General features: G+C 38.5%; 1 protein-coding gene across 7 annotated transcripts in view; it reads left to right on the top strand.

The window, feature by feature from the left end:
* Window positions 1–16,319, top strand: part of LOC105452956 (cysteine-rich motor neuron 1 protein) — a 251,167-nt gene extending 234,848 nt beyond the window's left edge. For all 7 annotated transcript variants that reach the window (XM_011694581.1, XM_011694533.1, XM_011694551.1 and 4 more), the window contains 6 exons: window positions 5,305–5,484; window positions 5,977–6,162; window positions 10,436–10,773; window positions 11,414–11,758; window positions 11,950–12,150; window positions 12,368–16,319. In XM_011694581.1, coding sequence (XP_011692883.1) covers window positions 5,305–5,484; window positions 5,977–6,162; window positions 10,436–10,773; window positions 11,414–11,758; window positions 11,950–12,150; window positions 12,368–12,613 — 1,496 coding nt within the window. In that variant the 3' untranslated portion in view covers window positions 12,614–16,319. The remainder of the gene's footprint in view (window positions 1–5,304; window positions 5,485–5,976; window positions 6,163–10,435; window positions 10,774–11,413; window positions 11,759–11,949; window positions 12,151–12,367) is intronic.
* Window positions 16,320–18,210: the final 1,891 nt, after the last annotated feature.

Below are 18,210 nucleotides of genomic sequence, written 5' to 3'. Positions count from 1 at the left end.
GAGGGAGAGAGAGAGAGAGAGAGAGAGAGAGAGAGAGAGAGAGAACCCTGAGTCTCGCTCGGAAATAAATTTTCATCGAGAGAGCTCTGGGTAGAGAACTTTTCCAATAATAACAGAAATATAAATTACGGGGGTGAAGCGATAACGAAGGAGGAAATACATCGGGGCGCGTAACGAGAAACGAGAATACGATTGAATGGAACAAATAAACGAGTACGGCCGCGATTGCCCGGCATGGAAGTGCCGAATTAGTGCAACGATTAGTATTGCGCCGGCAGTGCGACGCCGCCGCGCCGTGGCAAAAGAGTATAGGAGCATCCGTAGAAGGACGGTCCCGAATACACCAACCCGGAAAAGCGTGCTCGGGATAAAGGTCGTCGTGAAACGCGCAAGAGGGTCGACAGCAAGCAGGCGTTTCGCAATGAGGATATTGCATTAGCCTCCTCCTGGTAGTCCTGGCCTGGACTCAGCCGCTAACTCTTGCATACCGAATGAACTTATTGTTGGTGCAAGCAAGGCGCAAGTCGCCCATTGCATACCGGCCACGCGATTTGCCAAATGGTAGACCGTCCAATGAGATCGAGCCATATATTTTCCGTTTGGCATTGTTTTCGACGATGTAATTATTCTATGGCGAATAGTATTTCTTTCAATGTTTTCGCAAATAACAGTGCGTATAACATGGACTGCATATAACAGTTGCGGTCAGTCCAGTCCGTTCTTGTCGATTACTAAATTATATTTGATATATAATTTTGTGTACGTCTAATATTAATGTTATTTCATTTGTAAACTATACTATATTTAAAAGTAATAAAATAATTCGTTCTATAATATTTTTGTTAAAAAAATAATTAGGTGATATTGATTAGAAAGTATTTTATACAATTTTTTAATGCAATTTTTCGTTATAGTCCCTTTTCGAACTTTTCGTTTATTTCGTGTACAACGCTCGTGTATAACGATAACACTCAACGATACCGTATACTCAATCGAGAATATGCTTCCTGGAGGAAGATTGTGTCCGGAGTGTGAGCGCGCGATTATTAATACAAAACGAACCTTCGTCAGTCATTCGTCACTGTCGAAGGAGCAACGGGGGGGCAGCAATCAGGAGAGACTTCCTCCTCATGGCGCCTGCCCATTTCGTGGGCACCGCACGATGTTATTTTTCGCAGGAAATTATCCACTTTCCTCTCCTCATTCACCTTCGTCGTTTCACGAAGGTATATCGTACAGTCGCATGTACACGTCGCTGAAATAAATCAGCTGGCATGTCGATCGTATCGCAGAGATTCGTCGCGCGAATCGTGATTCCACTGCATGGATTTTGCTTCGTTTCCCAAAACTGCTTCCCCGAAGCAAAAGCTAATTTTCACCCGTCCTTCTTCGCCTTATCTTTTATCCTTTAAAGTTAATTTCGCCGATTACTTCTCAGTTTATTCAGTTTTGATATCTTTATGGCGCGATTTGTGCCGATTTACGCGTGCCTTTAGGCGCGCTACCTGCCTAAGGAATGTTTAAAATACGGAAGGTATTTTAAATATATAGATAAGAACACGTCGATCGATCCCGTGGGCGAGAATTCTTGAAAAAATAGGAGTATGGCAGAATGTAAGGACAGAAAGGAAAGCACTCACCCTATCGCGTGGCTCGATCTTTTCGAATCACCCTTGAACAACGAGTTCGTTTTTACGGGCATTTGAAATTTCTGTATTTTCCAAAAGTTTATGAGCCGATCTCGATCGAGGAATATAAACCACGACTTTCTGTATTAAGCCTCGGGGAATCTTAAATTGAACTCGATATTTTTGCATATCTTAGACCGTCATCTATCTTATGACTAATACAAGTCTTCCTGTGGTTTACAGTACACACTAAGCTACAAAAAAAAATTGAATGAATAAAATTCAAGTTGAATTAATGTTTATATCGCTTGTCATATTACTGAGAGAATTCAATAATAAATTAGTTATACAATCATTTGATATAATTTAATATTTATATAAGATCTTTTTATATGATCAGTATTTTACAAGTAAAGTATATTTTTTAAAAAGAAAAAATAAAATTAATCAAATAGATTTAATTAAATTCGCCCAAAAGTTTTCATTTTTTTTTACGGGAAAATTTGTTCTTTGCAGCTTAAGATACAATACATAAACTTTATTTAACTTTATCTGTATGTAAAAAATTTTTGTTGATAAAGGAAATTACAATAATAATTTTCAACCTCATCCTAATGCAAAAACAGTTGTGAAGTAAAAATGATAGCAAAATACACAGAAATGAATAAAATCTAAAATATTCTTTTTCTGAAAAAGATTTTAGAGCATCCAAACAGTTGAGCGTTAAACAGTGACTTCAAACAGACGTTATAAAATCCAATGTATATTGTCTTTTGATCGCCGAGAGAGATAACAGAGAAATTTTCGCGAACTGAGAAAGGGAAAGAGAAAGAGACCTCCGTAGCCTTTTCGGTTAAAGGACTCGCCGCGGTATAACCTTTGACCGACGTACCCTTCAGTCACGAAAGCCGAAAGCCGAAAGCCGTCGAATACCGAAAGGCGCGTTTTATTCGTTTCTTCGCCGCCGTTTCTCGCCGGCGGCGGCGGTAACGAGAACGGGACTTATCCAGCTCCGAAATCTCCGGCGCGAAATTGCGAAAGCCGAACACAAAGAGGCTGCGTGCAACCGGCAGAAGAAGAAGATCGTATCTTCTCGTTTCTGTCATGTCAGCGGGCCAAAACGGCGAAGAACGAACGGACGACAGACTGGTCGTGACACGAAATGCACTGTGAGTGCATCATGCACACGGCGTTCTTGCTGTTAAGTCATCGATCTCTCCTCTCGCGGAGTAGCGGATTGCGCGTTCCAGAGGATGTGCAGACTCATCCAACGGATACGAGAATCAGCCGCAATCGCCGATTTCGACGAGACTTTTGGCATGTGTGTGACGAACGCTAGTAAGGGCCTCTTTGATGTTAAAAATAATTATGTGTCGTTGAAATGGCGGTTAATCATAAAGATGAAAGTATTATTTAGATGTATATTTTATAGACTACCCAAAAGTATGAGCGAGACGTTCGATATAAAACTTTCACGGGCAGAATTAAGGTCCATTAGGCTATGCTAAAGAAGAGAATTTGAGAGAATCCTCTTTCTTAAATTTCAGAGGGAAAACTTTTAATTGTGAAAGCTAATTTCTTTTTATTCTCTGAATTGCGATTGTTTTTGCCCGACCTTCTTCTCTGCAAAAGTATTTCGTATGACGACTTTTCTTACCATATTTTATGTGACTGAATTTTTGGTTCCTTTCAAAGATTCGCGTTTGTCTCGCGGGATTCTTCCTGCAGTTTCGCGTTTACAGGATGATTCTAAAAATTTCTGGATCGAATATTCCGCTTTCCTTAACAGCTACAACAAGGAAGTGTCTTCTCCATGTACATATACGAACTCTACTTTCCCGAATCTATACAAAGGACAAGTTTAAACTTTTTCTTTTCTCTCTGACTCTGTGGTATTTCTTCCACATCTGGTTTTTCGTTGTTGCGATATCATGTAACTTTAAGAGACTCCGATGTCGCTCGCAGTTATGCATACTTGCAATGTCTTTTTTATCAGAATGTCGTATGCGATATATCTCGTGTGGTAAAATCAATAGTAAAATTTTATATTCTACAAGTAATTTAGTATGATATGAAAATTTGAAAATTTTTTAATTAATTTTATAACGCGGCAATAATGTTACAATAAACTACACAATATAACGAATAATTAAATTAAAATACAACAATTGATTAGAAAATTATGGACGACACGAGAATTCTAATTGTGGCCATTTCACAATACAATTCGCTGAGCTTTCAAGATCAACCTGAGACCACACGAACGTAATCTGCAGGAAATTATCTCTATATGCAAACAAACACATTTAATATGTATGAGACAACGATGACTCACGTTAGGAACATTTGCGTGTGATAGAGTTCTGAGAATTTACAGTCATCTCGTAATTAAATACGATCGTCTCTGAATATCTAACTTCAGACGTCTTTACGATAAGTCTCGTCGAGACTTTTACGTTGAGTATTTATTCCCACACGAAGAGAAAAAAAAACAAATAGACCCGCGGCGCCGCGATTGCAAATAAAATTAAAAAATTCGTTAGAAAATAATCCGCTTTCGTTTATAAAACTGCCGGGAATGGAATTTTACCGATGCGCCGGTAAAATGAATAGTGAATTCGCGCACTATCTTCATATTCCGCTTATCATTCTCTTTATACCTCAGCGCATCGCATACCTCCGAGATTTCCGGTTTGGCATCCATCAAGCTCGCTATTTTTCTCGTTTCGTATCTCCAGCACGACGGAATCTCCGCGAACACATATGGGACAATGCGTGGTGTATCTTCGGTCGGGGGATAATCCGCTGAATAAAATAATCGATCCTCGCCACGTCTCTGACAAGGATATATCTCTTTTCCTTACTCATTTGGGAATTTATATTAATGTCACTGGTACACACGGTATAACTCGTAACACACTGGTGTGCAGCGGTCCGCACAGAAGAACCGACATCTTTTTCACATAGACCCGGCGCACACGTTTGCCTGTCACATATATCAACATAATTACAGAGCATTTGCTGTCAGGTTATTAATGGGAAGGGGTTTAAAAGATTCATTCGGGGCGGAGAAAATCGCGTGCAAAATTTATTTTCAGAAAATTACTGCCGTCATTATATTTATTATTTTGGGCGACAAAAAAGAACGAGTCGCTGTCGTTAATATGAAACTCAATTAGTGAATAATGAATAGAAATCGGAATAGATATCATCTGAGAATAAGCTCCTGCTAATAACATACATATTTTCTTGGAGCTCCTGACCTTATTCCATGAATATATTACATATCATTGAATTAAAAATCAAAATAATTAAAATAATCTTTGTAGAATTACTGCTCGAAACTCGGATGCTATTTGTATGCTTAATATTTCTGCCAAAGATAAGCGATTTTCTCTAAAGGTCGAGGAATATACGAAAGTAATGGCCGTAATTCTCGGGCACTCCGTATGACAGCAAATTGGTGCAAAGTACCATTGATAATAAAGTACACCGAATAGCCTGGCGCAATTTCAAGCGTTTGGAGAAGAATCCCGGAGTATCCAACACCCCGGGACGGAGATATCTTTCGACGTGGAGCGCTTTAACGGTGCCGTCCTTCGTCGGACATATCGCCGACCGTCCCCGGGAATTCTGGACCTGACGTTAATCTCACTGGCGATTTTTCTGTTTCAAGGAGCCGCGCACAGTGTCGACGGCTGCCCGCAGGACAGCGTGCCGAACGAGAATGGCGGTTGCAAATGTGCGGATTGTCCACCCCACAAGTGCCGTCCGGGTCAGCAGGCGATGCTAGTGAGGGGATCATTTTCTGGGACCCCCGGTAACTGCTGCCCGCGCTACAACTGCGTTCCCTCAGGTAATAGAATCCATAAAAGGGACCGTGTTCGCGGTGGAAAATAATGTTTGCCGAGTGTAACGAATGGCCGTGCGCGTGGAAGATCGAACTGTTGCGGAACCAAGAAAATGATATGACGATAGTGGTGTAAATATCGCGCTTTTTCTTTGATTAAACCGGGCCGTTTGAAAAACGTTAGATTGATGATAATGTTGATTTTAGACAGCTAAGATGAAACACTTATATATCTACTGAATATTTACTGAAGATAAATAAAATCTCGAAAATAAAATATTAAGCCTTATATTGCCAATAGAACGCAACATTGACTTTATCGTTCGTAAAGTTAAAAATATATTTGTTTTTACCGACAGTTAAGAAATATAAGTACCGTATTTTATAAATTGCCTTACAATAATTAACGTAATAAGCATATAGAAATAGAGTGCACCTTTCTCATTTAACGAGTCGATTAACACAAGTTCGTGGCGTCCAATCACACCGATTTTGTAGATTACCATCGTCGGACCGAGTCGTTCTGTCCTGAGGATAGCGTCCTGACGAACGATGGCATTTGCAAGTGCGTCCCGACGTGTCCGCTGCCCAAGTGCCGACTTGGTCAACGACCGTTTGAGGTGCGGGCGGCCAAGCCCGAGACACCCGGTAGCTGTTGCCCCCTTCACGACTGCAGACCCTCAGGTAATTACGAAAGGTCGTAATCGAGGCTGGCTCCTGTCAGACGGTAGGAATGGCGCGCGGAATACGCTGTATATCGGATCGATATCTTGGGAATCTGCTTTTCTCTCCCCCGGCTCTCCCTCCCCCCCCTTCATCTGTCTTCCTCCATATCTCTCTTTCTCTCTCTCCCCTTCTCTTCCCATCTATTGGATGCTCGAATTGCAATCTGACGAGGGAAGCTCGTTCGTTGAGCTTATAGCCTCAATGTACTTCAAATATCGGCACGAAGGACTTCCTCGATCCGTAATCAACGCATTTCCTGTGGATGCGCCACGTTCCATTACCAAAAGAGAGAGGAAAGGACAGAAGGAGATGAAATGTATATATGTTAAACATATGACGAGAATAATGAGATCGCAGAAGAGAGAAGACATTATTACAATAAAACGAAGAAAATAATTCTCTCTCTCTCTCTCTCTCTCTCTCTCTCTCTCTCTCTCTCTTGTTGCTTGAAATCCAAGGAGTTCTCAGAAGTTTCCAGTAATTTTGGTGTTATAAAGTGCATTTTTTAATTCAGCGATATAAATCCTGCTGCTTTTAACACGCACACACGCACACACACCGCGCGTGCGCGATATTATGGATGCATAATACATATATAACAAGAAAAGACTATCTTATAAACTTCTCCATAGTTTTTATAAAAATGGGAATTAAATAGTCTTCTAAATACCAACGCTACCATTATTTTCTCAAATTCATTCTACAATCTACCAGCATTATAAATGCTAGTCGCGCAGATTGTAAGCAGAGATAATGCTCAAATGCGATATTTCAGCGAGCGGCGGTTTTTAAGTTACGACGTTTAAAGTTACACTGTCGCCGCTCTCGCTGCAGAACTTTCGATCTACCTGTTGAATTTTAATGAAGTCATTCTTATCTCGAGAAATCTCTGTCTCTCTCTGTGTGTGTCTCTCTCTCTCTCTCTCTCTCTCTCTCTCTCTCTCTCTCTCTCTTTCTGTTAAAATTTAATAGTGCTCCGTGCCCGTTTTAAAATTTAATAATATTTTCACCACAGTCACGCTATAGTTAGTACAAATCATTACAATAGAAACATTATTATTGTAAAAACATTACTATTACAAAAAATTATTCTTCTTGGCTTTCTTAATGATATCAATTTATTGCATTCGGTTATACTTTCAGTATGCTTCGCCATTTTCGTATTTAAAAGTTATCTGACAACGCGTTGCCTCGATGTCATACTCAATAAATGCTGAGTTTTAAGCAGCTTTTGCGAGCGGAATGATTAAAATATATTCGATTGCAGAAATAAAAAATTAAATACGCGGAATATTTAAATACGTTCGAATGTATTCGATCGATTAAATAGCTCTCGGATATCGCGGGTCTCTTTCTATCGATCAAATTCTCGGCAATTAAATACCATTTTACATCATACGGTAAATTCATTCCGGTTCTGTATCGCACAGGACGGTGTTTAAACAGGTACGCGACAGTTAAACAGCGTTCTACCTTGTTAACAATATTCATTAGCCCATAGTCCGCATTATCGGTCACGCGTACATAGTTGATGCCTCGTTTAATTAATACGCTTTCGTCGAAAAGTACACGCGATAATAAATATTGACGTAAACCCTGATACCGCGTTGAGGTAAATAGCGATACAACCGGATTAAATTATACAGATAGATGTTCTCTCACTTCGATTTTCGCTGCAAAGGTGTATTTTACATGTTAATTACATTTTATTATGTTAATTACAAAAATAATTATTTCGCGACTGATTTGGTGTCCTAATCGAAGCTGTTAACGATATTTACAATTGATTCGTCGCGAACGTTTTTCCGCGTAATTATTTTCCATTCCGTCGGCCCGGAATATTAATTCAAGCGTAATTTTTCCTAAGGGTTTACGATATTGGATCGGAAATTCGTTTCGCAGCTCATAGACCTTACAATTCTTCATTTAGCACATCTTTCTACTCGAACCTCCGTTCTCTTTGCTAAGAGAGATTATATCTTTAATATTTTCTACAACAGCGCTTTTATTATTGCCCTTAATTTAGGCCGTCGATATCGTCCCCTTGCCGCAGTGCAGATTACAAAGGATAATGAAACGTCTAGAATAATGAAACCGCGGAAAAAAAAGTTCTTTGGGCATCATAAAGGAAACACCCGCTCTTTCATATTTCTTACAAAAGCTCACGAATTTAGCTTTTTTCCGGCGGTGTAAGCTATATATGAAACGGCGGGGGAAACGTATTACGCGAGGAATCACTGACAGCCAACCAGAGCCAGCCAACCAGCCAGTCAGCCGACGAGCGATGTAGCCGATGAAAAAAATTTGTGCAAATTTTTCCCCTTTCAACGCGAACGTATGTCTGTACGTGTGTTGCGACAAGGAAATAATGGGGAGCTACGAGCTCGCCCGGCCGCCCGGCAGCACGTTAGCGGAGGCTCACGAAAATTGTTTTTGCCTCTTTGCATTACCGAGCCGATTTTTCATGAGAACGCGCACTTTAAAGTTCAGAAGGCGTTATGAATGAACGCTCGTAAATGACGGCTGAGGGTAGAACATAGTACTGCATCCACGGGTCGACTGTCTGACCCGCATGCGTCTTTCCGCGATGCAGAGAGCAGATACCTATACGCGCCATAAAATCGACGCCTAATATAAACGAGGTAATAATCGAGGATTTCTCGGCTGGCGACACGCACGTGGGCGCGGAGGATCGCAAATGCAGCATCCACAGCTTATATTTACAGCCGTTGAGTCGTGCGAGAAAATTGAATTTTTTACAAGATGGAACAATGCACTTACCTGATTATAATGCACATGACATTTTCGACGCGACGACAAGTTCGTCTCTTATCAATGCAGCCGACGTGGCAACTTAAAATCATCGCGCGTATAGAATTGTCTCATGCAGAAAAGATCAGCGCCCAAGGGTTTCACTATCCAGCTGAAGCGCACTTGGGCATGTAAATTTCACGTACAGGCACTCGGTTGTGTAAAGAGGGAGAGGAGAGAAGAGAGAGAAGAGCGCATAAATAAAAGCGCTCTAAGCGAAATACGACGCCCGCGTGAATAGCGAAGTCATCGCGGGAAGCTTAATCGCGGTGTTTTACATCGAGAACGCTCGACAGCTTTAATGGCAACGATACGATCCCTCCCCGATCGTCCGTGTAACGAAATAATGTCGTAGATAATCAAATTTTCGCGAGTTATTAACCGGCGACGAGAGGCGTAAGACAACTTTGTGCGCGTGTTAAGGGCGCTATGAATATTAAGCGAGATTGCAAATCTTTATGAGATTCTGCAATTTCCGGCGCTTTGATGATTACCGGACGAGTGCTTGTCACCACTGGAAAATCGCCGAATAATGACTTGATCGTCGAAGTGGAGCGCGTAAACGCGCGCGCGGTCGACGATTATACGCGCTCGTAATCTCGTATGCCTAATTAACCTGGTACCTTGCTAATAACGCGACGATTCTTCGTCGGGCTCTAGAGAAATTTGTTCGCCAAGATTGAAGGATTTGTTAAAAACGCGATTGAGTTTGTGCGAGAAGATCGCGTCAACGTCGAAAAATCCGTCGCAACAATTTTTATGCGAGACTTCGCAAACTCCGGGAAACACCGAGGCACTCGCTCCCCCAAGTTTCCCTCGTTCGCTCTCAAAACTACCATATTTGGGTTAGCGACGCTTCCCGGCGGCGGTGCTATGAGTTATTTATAAACTATCTTCAGAAAATATTTCCTATATTTTTTAGCGTATCACTAAAATCTCAGGGAGGAAATGATGTTGGAACGGCTTAATAGTTCTACTATCAGAAATATCCATAAATATTTCTTTTACCCGATATTTAAGTGATACTTTACATGAGATATGGTGATAAGAATACCTGTAAGTTTTTTACTCTTGCTTTTCTCTAATGGATCATGTATAGATTAAATCCGTATAAATTACAATTCTTTATTTTCTTTAGTATTTCATGGAAAAATTTGTTAATCGTTATTTTTATTATACTATTTATGCTCGTTTGTATCAATGTAGATTAATTTTAATCTCAATTTAACTTGTTTTTTACCTTTTTCTAATTTTCAAAACTAGAAGATAAAAAGTAAATTAAACCGATATTAAAGTTTATCTACATTAGAGGAAAAAAATGGACATTACTCGTTCAAAAATAAAATGTATTCCTACGTATACAGAAACGTCAATGTATATCGATTTATCGAATTTCCGTTTTATTCGTTATCTTTTGTAGATCCGATTTCCTGGGTGAAGGCTGAAGAGAAACCGCAGAACTGCATTCACGAGGGCGTCTCGAGGAAACTTGGTGAGGAGTGGAAACAGAACGACTGTATCACTTGCATCTGCAACGAGGACGGAATCGCGTCCTGCCAAACGACCATGTGCAAGTCCTGCGAGAACGCGATACCACCCGATCCAGGCGAATGCTGCCCTCACTGTCCACCGCTGACGAACAGGACCTTTGATCGCCCTGACGAGTCTTGCAAAATAGACGACTGCAAGATGAAATGCTACCACGGCTTTCGAACAGACAAGAATAATTGTCCCATCTGCGAATGCGCCGATGATTTGGTAAGAATGCGAAATATAATTATGGATAATTTTGAACAAATTTAAAAGTAGCTTTAAATGTTAGACCATGTTATTTAACATCCAAGATATAAAATAAAAATAGGAAATATATAGAAAAATAACGTTACAAAAGTTGCATTAAAATAATTACATTTTTTTACATTTAATCAACATTTTTATTTTTATTGAATAAATCTGTTTGGAAATAATTTTCTAATAGGGTGTGTAGACATATAATATCCAAGATATTATAATACAAACACAAAACTATGCAATCTAGAATACGATATGACAAACAAGAACAGCTCCGGGGTTGGCTGACGATTACCTACGATGATAATGCAATCTCTCACATAGTATCTCCTCATCCACCTGCACGAAACATTCCCTATCAACCTTACCTAAATGCAACCATCCGCAACAACCGTCCGCTGCACGGATTTTCAGTCGTAACCTAGCTAAGGCAAAGACACAGTTTCTCTTATCTCTGAAACATACCAGCAGCTGGAGAAGCTTTCTTCTCGGAATCATCGCGCGCGAGACGAAGTTCGCGAATAAGAGGAATTCCGGCGGTTTCCTCTCAGCAATGGTAGCTCCCGGCTTCTATTTCGCGAACACTGACGACTCTCGTCTTCTCCAGGAGGTCGACCTCGTGCCGGACGTGCTACCGGAAGATTACAAAGTTTGCCCGGAACTGCCGCACTGCGGGCTGAACTGCGACCTCGTCAAGGACGAGGACGGTTGCCCGGTATGCGCTTGTCAGACGCCATCGCGTTATCCGTCGCCGAATGTCACCGCCCCGGATACCACGAACGACAAAAGGATCTGCCCCGAGGTCAAGTGCGACCTTCACTGCGAACTCATCATGGACGAGAACGACTGCACCTTTTGCGAGTGCAAGCCACCCACTGCTGGCTGTCCGCCGCTTGTCGGATGCAGGAAGAGGTGCAGCTTCGGTTACAAGACGAACAAGCGCGGCTGTCCCGTAAGTGCCAATGCTCCCTAATACCAATATCTCTTGTATTGTTTTACGCACGGAACAAATAAAAAGAGAAAAATAGAATGAATAAATTAAAAATAATTTAAATATAAAAGTATAAAAAGTATAAAAAGCTGGGCATTTTTGAAATATCGGTACAACGATTATTAAGCGCACTGATGGATTTCTCCTCGCAGATATGTCGCTGTCGAGCTTCGTGCATGGACCATTTAAACGAGACACATCCAGAGGGATCGACTTGGCATCCGAACAGCTGCAACACTTGCACTTGCGAGCCTGGTGGACGACTTAATTGTAAAGAAACCATCTGCTCGGTGGCCTGCACTAATCCATTGCCACCGAAACCGGGTACTTGTTGCCCCACATGCCCGATTACTGTGAGTTTTATATCATATTCCTTTAACCCGTTCTTTTCAGTTATACGATATTAATTATACATATTTTAACATTAAATATGTAATTTGTTTCCGTAATTATATGTCGGAATATTTGCGAATGTTTGAATTGTGTTTGAATGACGAAAAATGAAATTATTGACACAAGTCTATCGAAAGACTGTCAATCTAAAAATTATCGTTATTACATTTGTTCCAGACGATTAAGGAAAACGACATGATTAATCAAATTACCAGCCGTGGCTGGGGCACAGTGCCGATTACGTTAATCGTCGTACTCGCGCTGCTGTGTCTGCTACTGATAATCCACATCGTGCGCAGCCGATTCCGTGGCCGTCTGTCACCCTCGGAAGCATCGTATGCGTCGTATCCGCCGCAATATTACAAGTGTGTGCCCGTGTACGACACCCCGGTGCATCGGAACGAGAAAATCGTACCTTTGTAAAAGACTGTTGTTGATCCCCAAAGAGAGCGCGCGCTTGTCGACGAGCGATGTGCAAAAGCAAATTTTCGATTCGCTAAGACTGTTTTATACACGATCGCCGACAAGATTTCGCGAAACTTTACGTGACGATTATTCTGATTATACGACGTGTCGTGATCGTTAACTCTTAAACGGATCTTTTATCTGTAAATTGAGGTTATTAATTATTTATAGACATAGAAAAAAGAAATAGATGGCAAAATATTGCATCGTATAAAAAATTAGAAAAATTTTTCTAAAATTATATATAAAGTTTATTAAGAATTCTATTAAATTCCAGCATATACTAAATCTTTCCTGTTCTTATGAATAAACAAAAGATTCCTTTAAGAGTTAATAGCTATACGGATGATTTTTGCAACTCGTCGATAGTCTTACAAGGAAAATTCATTGCCAGACGTAGGCGCGTGAAACTGCTGTTAACATCTCGCTAATTCGATGTTAAAGCGAATGCCGACAGGAGCGGAGAATGTTGCGGAATGTTGCGCACGATGCTGCGTAAGGAAGTCTCTCTCTTTGGGTGCGGCTGAAAATACTTTGAAGTAGATTTTCAGTATTATTTGTAAGCGGCAGTGAGTGTTGTGAACTTTGAAAGGGAGAAAGAGAAAAGAAGAAGCAAAAGAGAACCATCAATTCGCACCAACCTCGTAATACGTTTGCCGAATCCTCTTGAATCCCTTAACTTAATATGACACATTGCGTAACCTGTAAATTATAATATAAAAACGTAGCGTAATTACGATTAATTAATATAAGAATAAATGTATTAATGTTAACCCATCGTAGGACTCTAACTTAAATGAAAAAAAAAAAAAAATCATAAAAGAGACAGGTCTACACCGTAGTATTAGTTCCCTTGATCTCTGGACCACCATTATTATCTCATATTATATTAATGAATGTTTATACGAAGTAAAAAGTATTCGTTTTTTTTTTGCATGTGGATATTCAAACTCGCAGATTCGAAGCGATTATCGGATATCTCTTACCAAGTAAAAACAAATATATTTTCTATTATTTTTTTTATATTCTTATTTTATTGAAAATTCGTTTCAACGTCATTTCATTTTCCGTCTATTCCTTCAACGTATATATTCGAATTTTTTCTTCCAGGTACTAATTCCTAATTTATCTAAGATTTATTTAAAAACCGCCTTATCGCGGTAAGAACAAGTTTATAGACTTAATACGTAGATTAATAGCTGTTAACAACTGTGTTATTAGACTGTTCCTATATTATACGTTTTATTTTATTAATATAAACTCTCATTCTTATATACTCGTCACGAGTACAACGTGTAATATTTATATCCGATGAGAATTCCCAATTCAGTTGTCATAGGAATGAAATCATCGCACCCGCGACCGCAGCACGCGAAGGAAGAAGGAGGTACATGTACATATATCGTAAAAGTTTAGATTAAGATGAAATTAAAACGACGCGAGAGAGCCCTCGGTCTCTTCGAAACTCTGTCGCGGCACGATCGATCGACTTTAAGATTTGCGCTCGGCGCGATGCTAAACGACAGGTATCCCGGTGCGCGGATCGCGATAACGTTACATAATACACGATTACGTTCCGTAACTTCTCGGTTGCTTGTACATACACGTCCGGAAGTTCGTTCTCCGGCGGCTTGCGAATTCTCGGGTGGTAAACCCGAATTATTTTCGGATGCTAACTAACAGCACGCTTAGATAGACACACCTCTCCTGTTCGTACATATTTCACGCTGCGCGGTGGAGCGTGCGGAAACAACAATGATCAGCAGATAAGATAACGTACGGTGCACGGGATGCTTGTGGAAATGTATAAACAGGGATAAAGAAAAGAGACGAAAACAAGGAAATTCGAAAGATAAAAATGGATGGAAATAATAAAAATCAGGCTGATATGGAGACAATGTAAACGTGATTAGAATTGGAGAATTCATCGAAGAAGGGAAGTTACTTCGAACTATATATGTCTTATTGCACGGCCGAACAACTTGATCCCTTGCCACCGCTGATGAACCATACATATCCATGTGCTTACACAAACGCACGTAGCTCGTCTTCTTCCTCTCCCTAATTAAAACACATACATATATTTTTTCAATGTGACTTGTCCTATATATCTCTCGTATGTATAACCGTATAGCCTACATTAGACTTATTTATACATACACGTGTAATCGTGTAAACACGTGCGCGCATACTTAATATACGTTTATTGTCCATAAACCGCAGGCTGTATTTCGCACGTGTATATGTACTTCAGAGACAATATGTACGTAGTATACCGATGAGACAGAACCCGGATAGCGTATATATACCTGTAAGGATTATTTCTTTCGTTGTTATCGTACATGCAGGATGTTAACAATAATAATAACGTCGGCAGTAACAATAACACTTAATGATAACAATAGTAGTAATAATTTAGCAGACACGCAGTCGGTTCTTGGCGATGATTCCAAGCGGACAATGCATACAATAAAATTTGTGATAAACGGGAATTGGACACTCGTCTGCGCTTTGCAATTAAAAAGAAAAAAGGAAAAAGATTCACGACTCTCCCGAGAAATTTTATAACGTATACGTATACGCGCGTCCACGGAGTATGTGATCTAGTGTTGCGACGCCGGTCCAACGTATTCGATTTATCCCTGACTTTCGGTTTCAACCCTCGACGGGGAGGTAAATGACGCCATTTAATCAATCGCGCCGGGAAGGAGCGGATTAAACGTGGCTTGCTTTTTTGTCAAGCTTGTCGGACAAAAAACGAGGCAAATCGCGGTCGTTTGCGGCGAAAAATTACGAGGAACACAAATATCACGTTTGACGTCGATCGATTCCACCGATATAAAATCTGCCATTGAAACGAAATGAAATTTCAAATCGTTATTTGCATCATTGAAAAACATGAAATATCCTTCATAAAAATTGATCATATTTATATAGAAAATTTTTAACTTAAGACATTATACACGGAATGTACGATGGGAACATGTTTTATATTCCGCGCTAGATAACCGCAATTATTTGCATAAAAGAGAACGAAGCGTAATATTTAGGGCGTTTGGAAAAAAATATATAAAGTGATGATTGAAAAATGCGGATATTTTTCATTATTTTGACAAAGCAGAAATACAATTCGTTCTTAAATCTAATCAATCTTATTTTTGCAAAAATTTAAAACAATTCTTTATTCCTGAATTTTTTTGGCATTTATAAATATTCAAAAACGCGATACGATCAGATCTTGAGAATATTTATTGTTGTAACACGGTACCGATATATACTTAAGAAATTTAATTTTTTCGATTAAAGAAATTAAATGATAATAAAAGCTAAAGTCATACTACTCGCGTGCGCTCTTTTGTGATTACATCCAAAAAGACATCAGGATCATTATCGTTACAACAAAGAGAATAGATTAAATAATTGACAGTTTCTTAATTAAATCGAACGTTATGACCGGTTTTTGAATGCAGTTACGAACAAATCGAGTAGTTGTACTTGTGCGCTCTTTGTACAAATACCCCGTAACGTGATCATATCAATGTAACTTAGACTTACTTATAATATATACGTACATTATACAGCTATACATACTGGACGCGCAATGTTAAGAAACAGCTCTTGTATGTTAAATAAATCGAGATTAAATAAAATTGTTGATATGTGATGTTGTAATCGGAAATTCAATGAAAAACATGAGATTTTGATCATCTTTTCTTTTTGTCTTTTGCGGACGCATTGAAATTATGTATATCGCCATATCACTAATAGAAATAAATATATATATAATATGGTTTTCTTAGCAAACACATTTTTTGTTTATTTATTCATTTATAATTAAAAGCTACCGTAAATTTTCTTTGTACTGAAGAGATAATATTAAAATGTAAACTATCGATGAGATAATATATAATGAGAAAGATAATATTTATTAAAATCTTTAATAATATTCGAACGTTAAAAATCTCTTCCTGTTTCTTTCCTTTACTTTCTTTTTACAAATTAAAGATACTGTAACTGATTATTTTATAAAAATTATTTTTATTATTTAAGTATCATTAGCCTTGATATCCTTTGCGTTATCTTGCAGTTTCTTTTCCCAGATTGCGAATTTATCAACTGTACATACAGAAATACTCCTTGAAGAAACCTACTATTTCGATTGTTAATACAGTTTTAATATATTCCTTCTCGTGTTTTCCAGATAAATTAATATAAACTTTAACAGAATTTGAACAAACCGCGAAATCTTTTAATGTCTATTAACGTTGTCATTTTGACATTATAGATTAAAACAATTATAAAAAAATATTTAAAACAATGCAATTGAGAAAAAACTTGCTCCAGAATTAATAAAAAAATTGAGGTTTAAAGAAAATGCACAATGTTTGGAGGAATATGTATTTTACATAAAGCATTTATAATATATTTATGTATATATATGTAAATTGATAATGATACAGCTTTGTGTTTACTTCTTACAAAATAAAGCAGGGATGAGAAGCAGCGTACGATTAGTACTCGCGTGTATGATTTATATGTTTATGTGCGTGTGCGTGTTCGTGTGCGTGCGTGTGCGTGTCTGTGTGTGTGTGTGTGTGTGGATGGGTGTATGAACACGCAGGTCTATTTATTAAAAATCCATAATACATTGTTATTTTTTTATAGCAATATATACATTACATACATAATCCGTATATTATCTACTCGTATATATACAATTGTGAAAAAAGAAAAGTATAAGGCAGCATGATTTTTCTCAGCTGCGCTACACGTTCATTGCTTTTTCACTTTTTACGATTCATCATAATTTGCCAGAAGCTTCGTTATAGAATTACTACAAATTCTGTAGTTTTGTTGCAATAATTTACAATAGCACGTAATACGTTTACATACGTTTAGGACGTCAAAAAATATCGTACACCTAACAAAATAAGCATCTTTCTTACATTCACTACCGGTTGTTTTCACTCGCATATTCAATATATCTTATAAGAAATAAGATATTAAATTAAAACAAAGAAATTCTCTGAATTCCTCGGCATTCAGAGAAGTCGAAATTAGAGATTTACAATTAATTATTATATAATTTTCATTGATAGAAGGCGATTAATCCGCGACTGACACAAGAAAGAAATATATTTAAAAAAATTATACTAAAATTCTTACAATTATGTCTTGAAGTCTTTGGATTTACAAGCATTTAAAAAATTAATTTTATTTTTTGTAAAGCGCACATTTTTCGTGATTACAAAATGTTTAAATATATAAATAAATCCCTCAAATATAGTGACATATTTATGTGAGAGAAATTTTGGTACGAAGCTATAGCTTCATACTAAATATGTCCTATAGGACATACTTTAAAGAAAGGTGCGCGAAATAAAATCAGTTTTTTTATCTCCTTCCCTTTTACATTTATGATCTCGTCTTCTCATTGATTAAGACTCGCTCGTTCCATAGCTACGTGATATAAATTCGATTGCACTCCGAATTCTGCATATATAACATGATCTTGTTATTTGAGTTACACGGTAATTTTCATTCAAGAAGACATA

This window comes from Wasmannia auropunctata, unplaced genomic scaffold (assembly GCF_000956235.1).
Source record: "Wasmannia auropunctata unplaced genomic scaffold, wasmannia.A_1.0 LD336106.1, whole genome shotgun sequence".
Taxonomy (NCBI): domain Eukaryota; kingdom Metazoa; phylum Arthropoda; class Insecta; order Hymenoptera; family Formicidae; genus Wasmannia; species Wasmannia auropunctata.
This window is presented reverse-complemented; position numbering and strand designations above follow the sequence as displayed.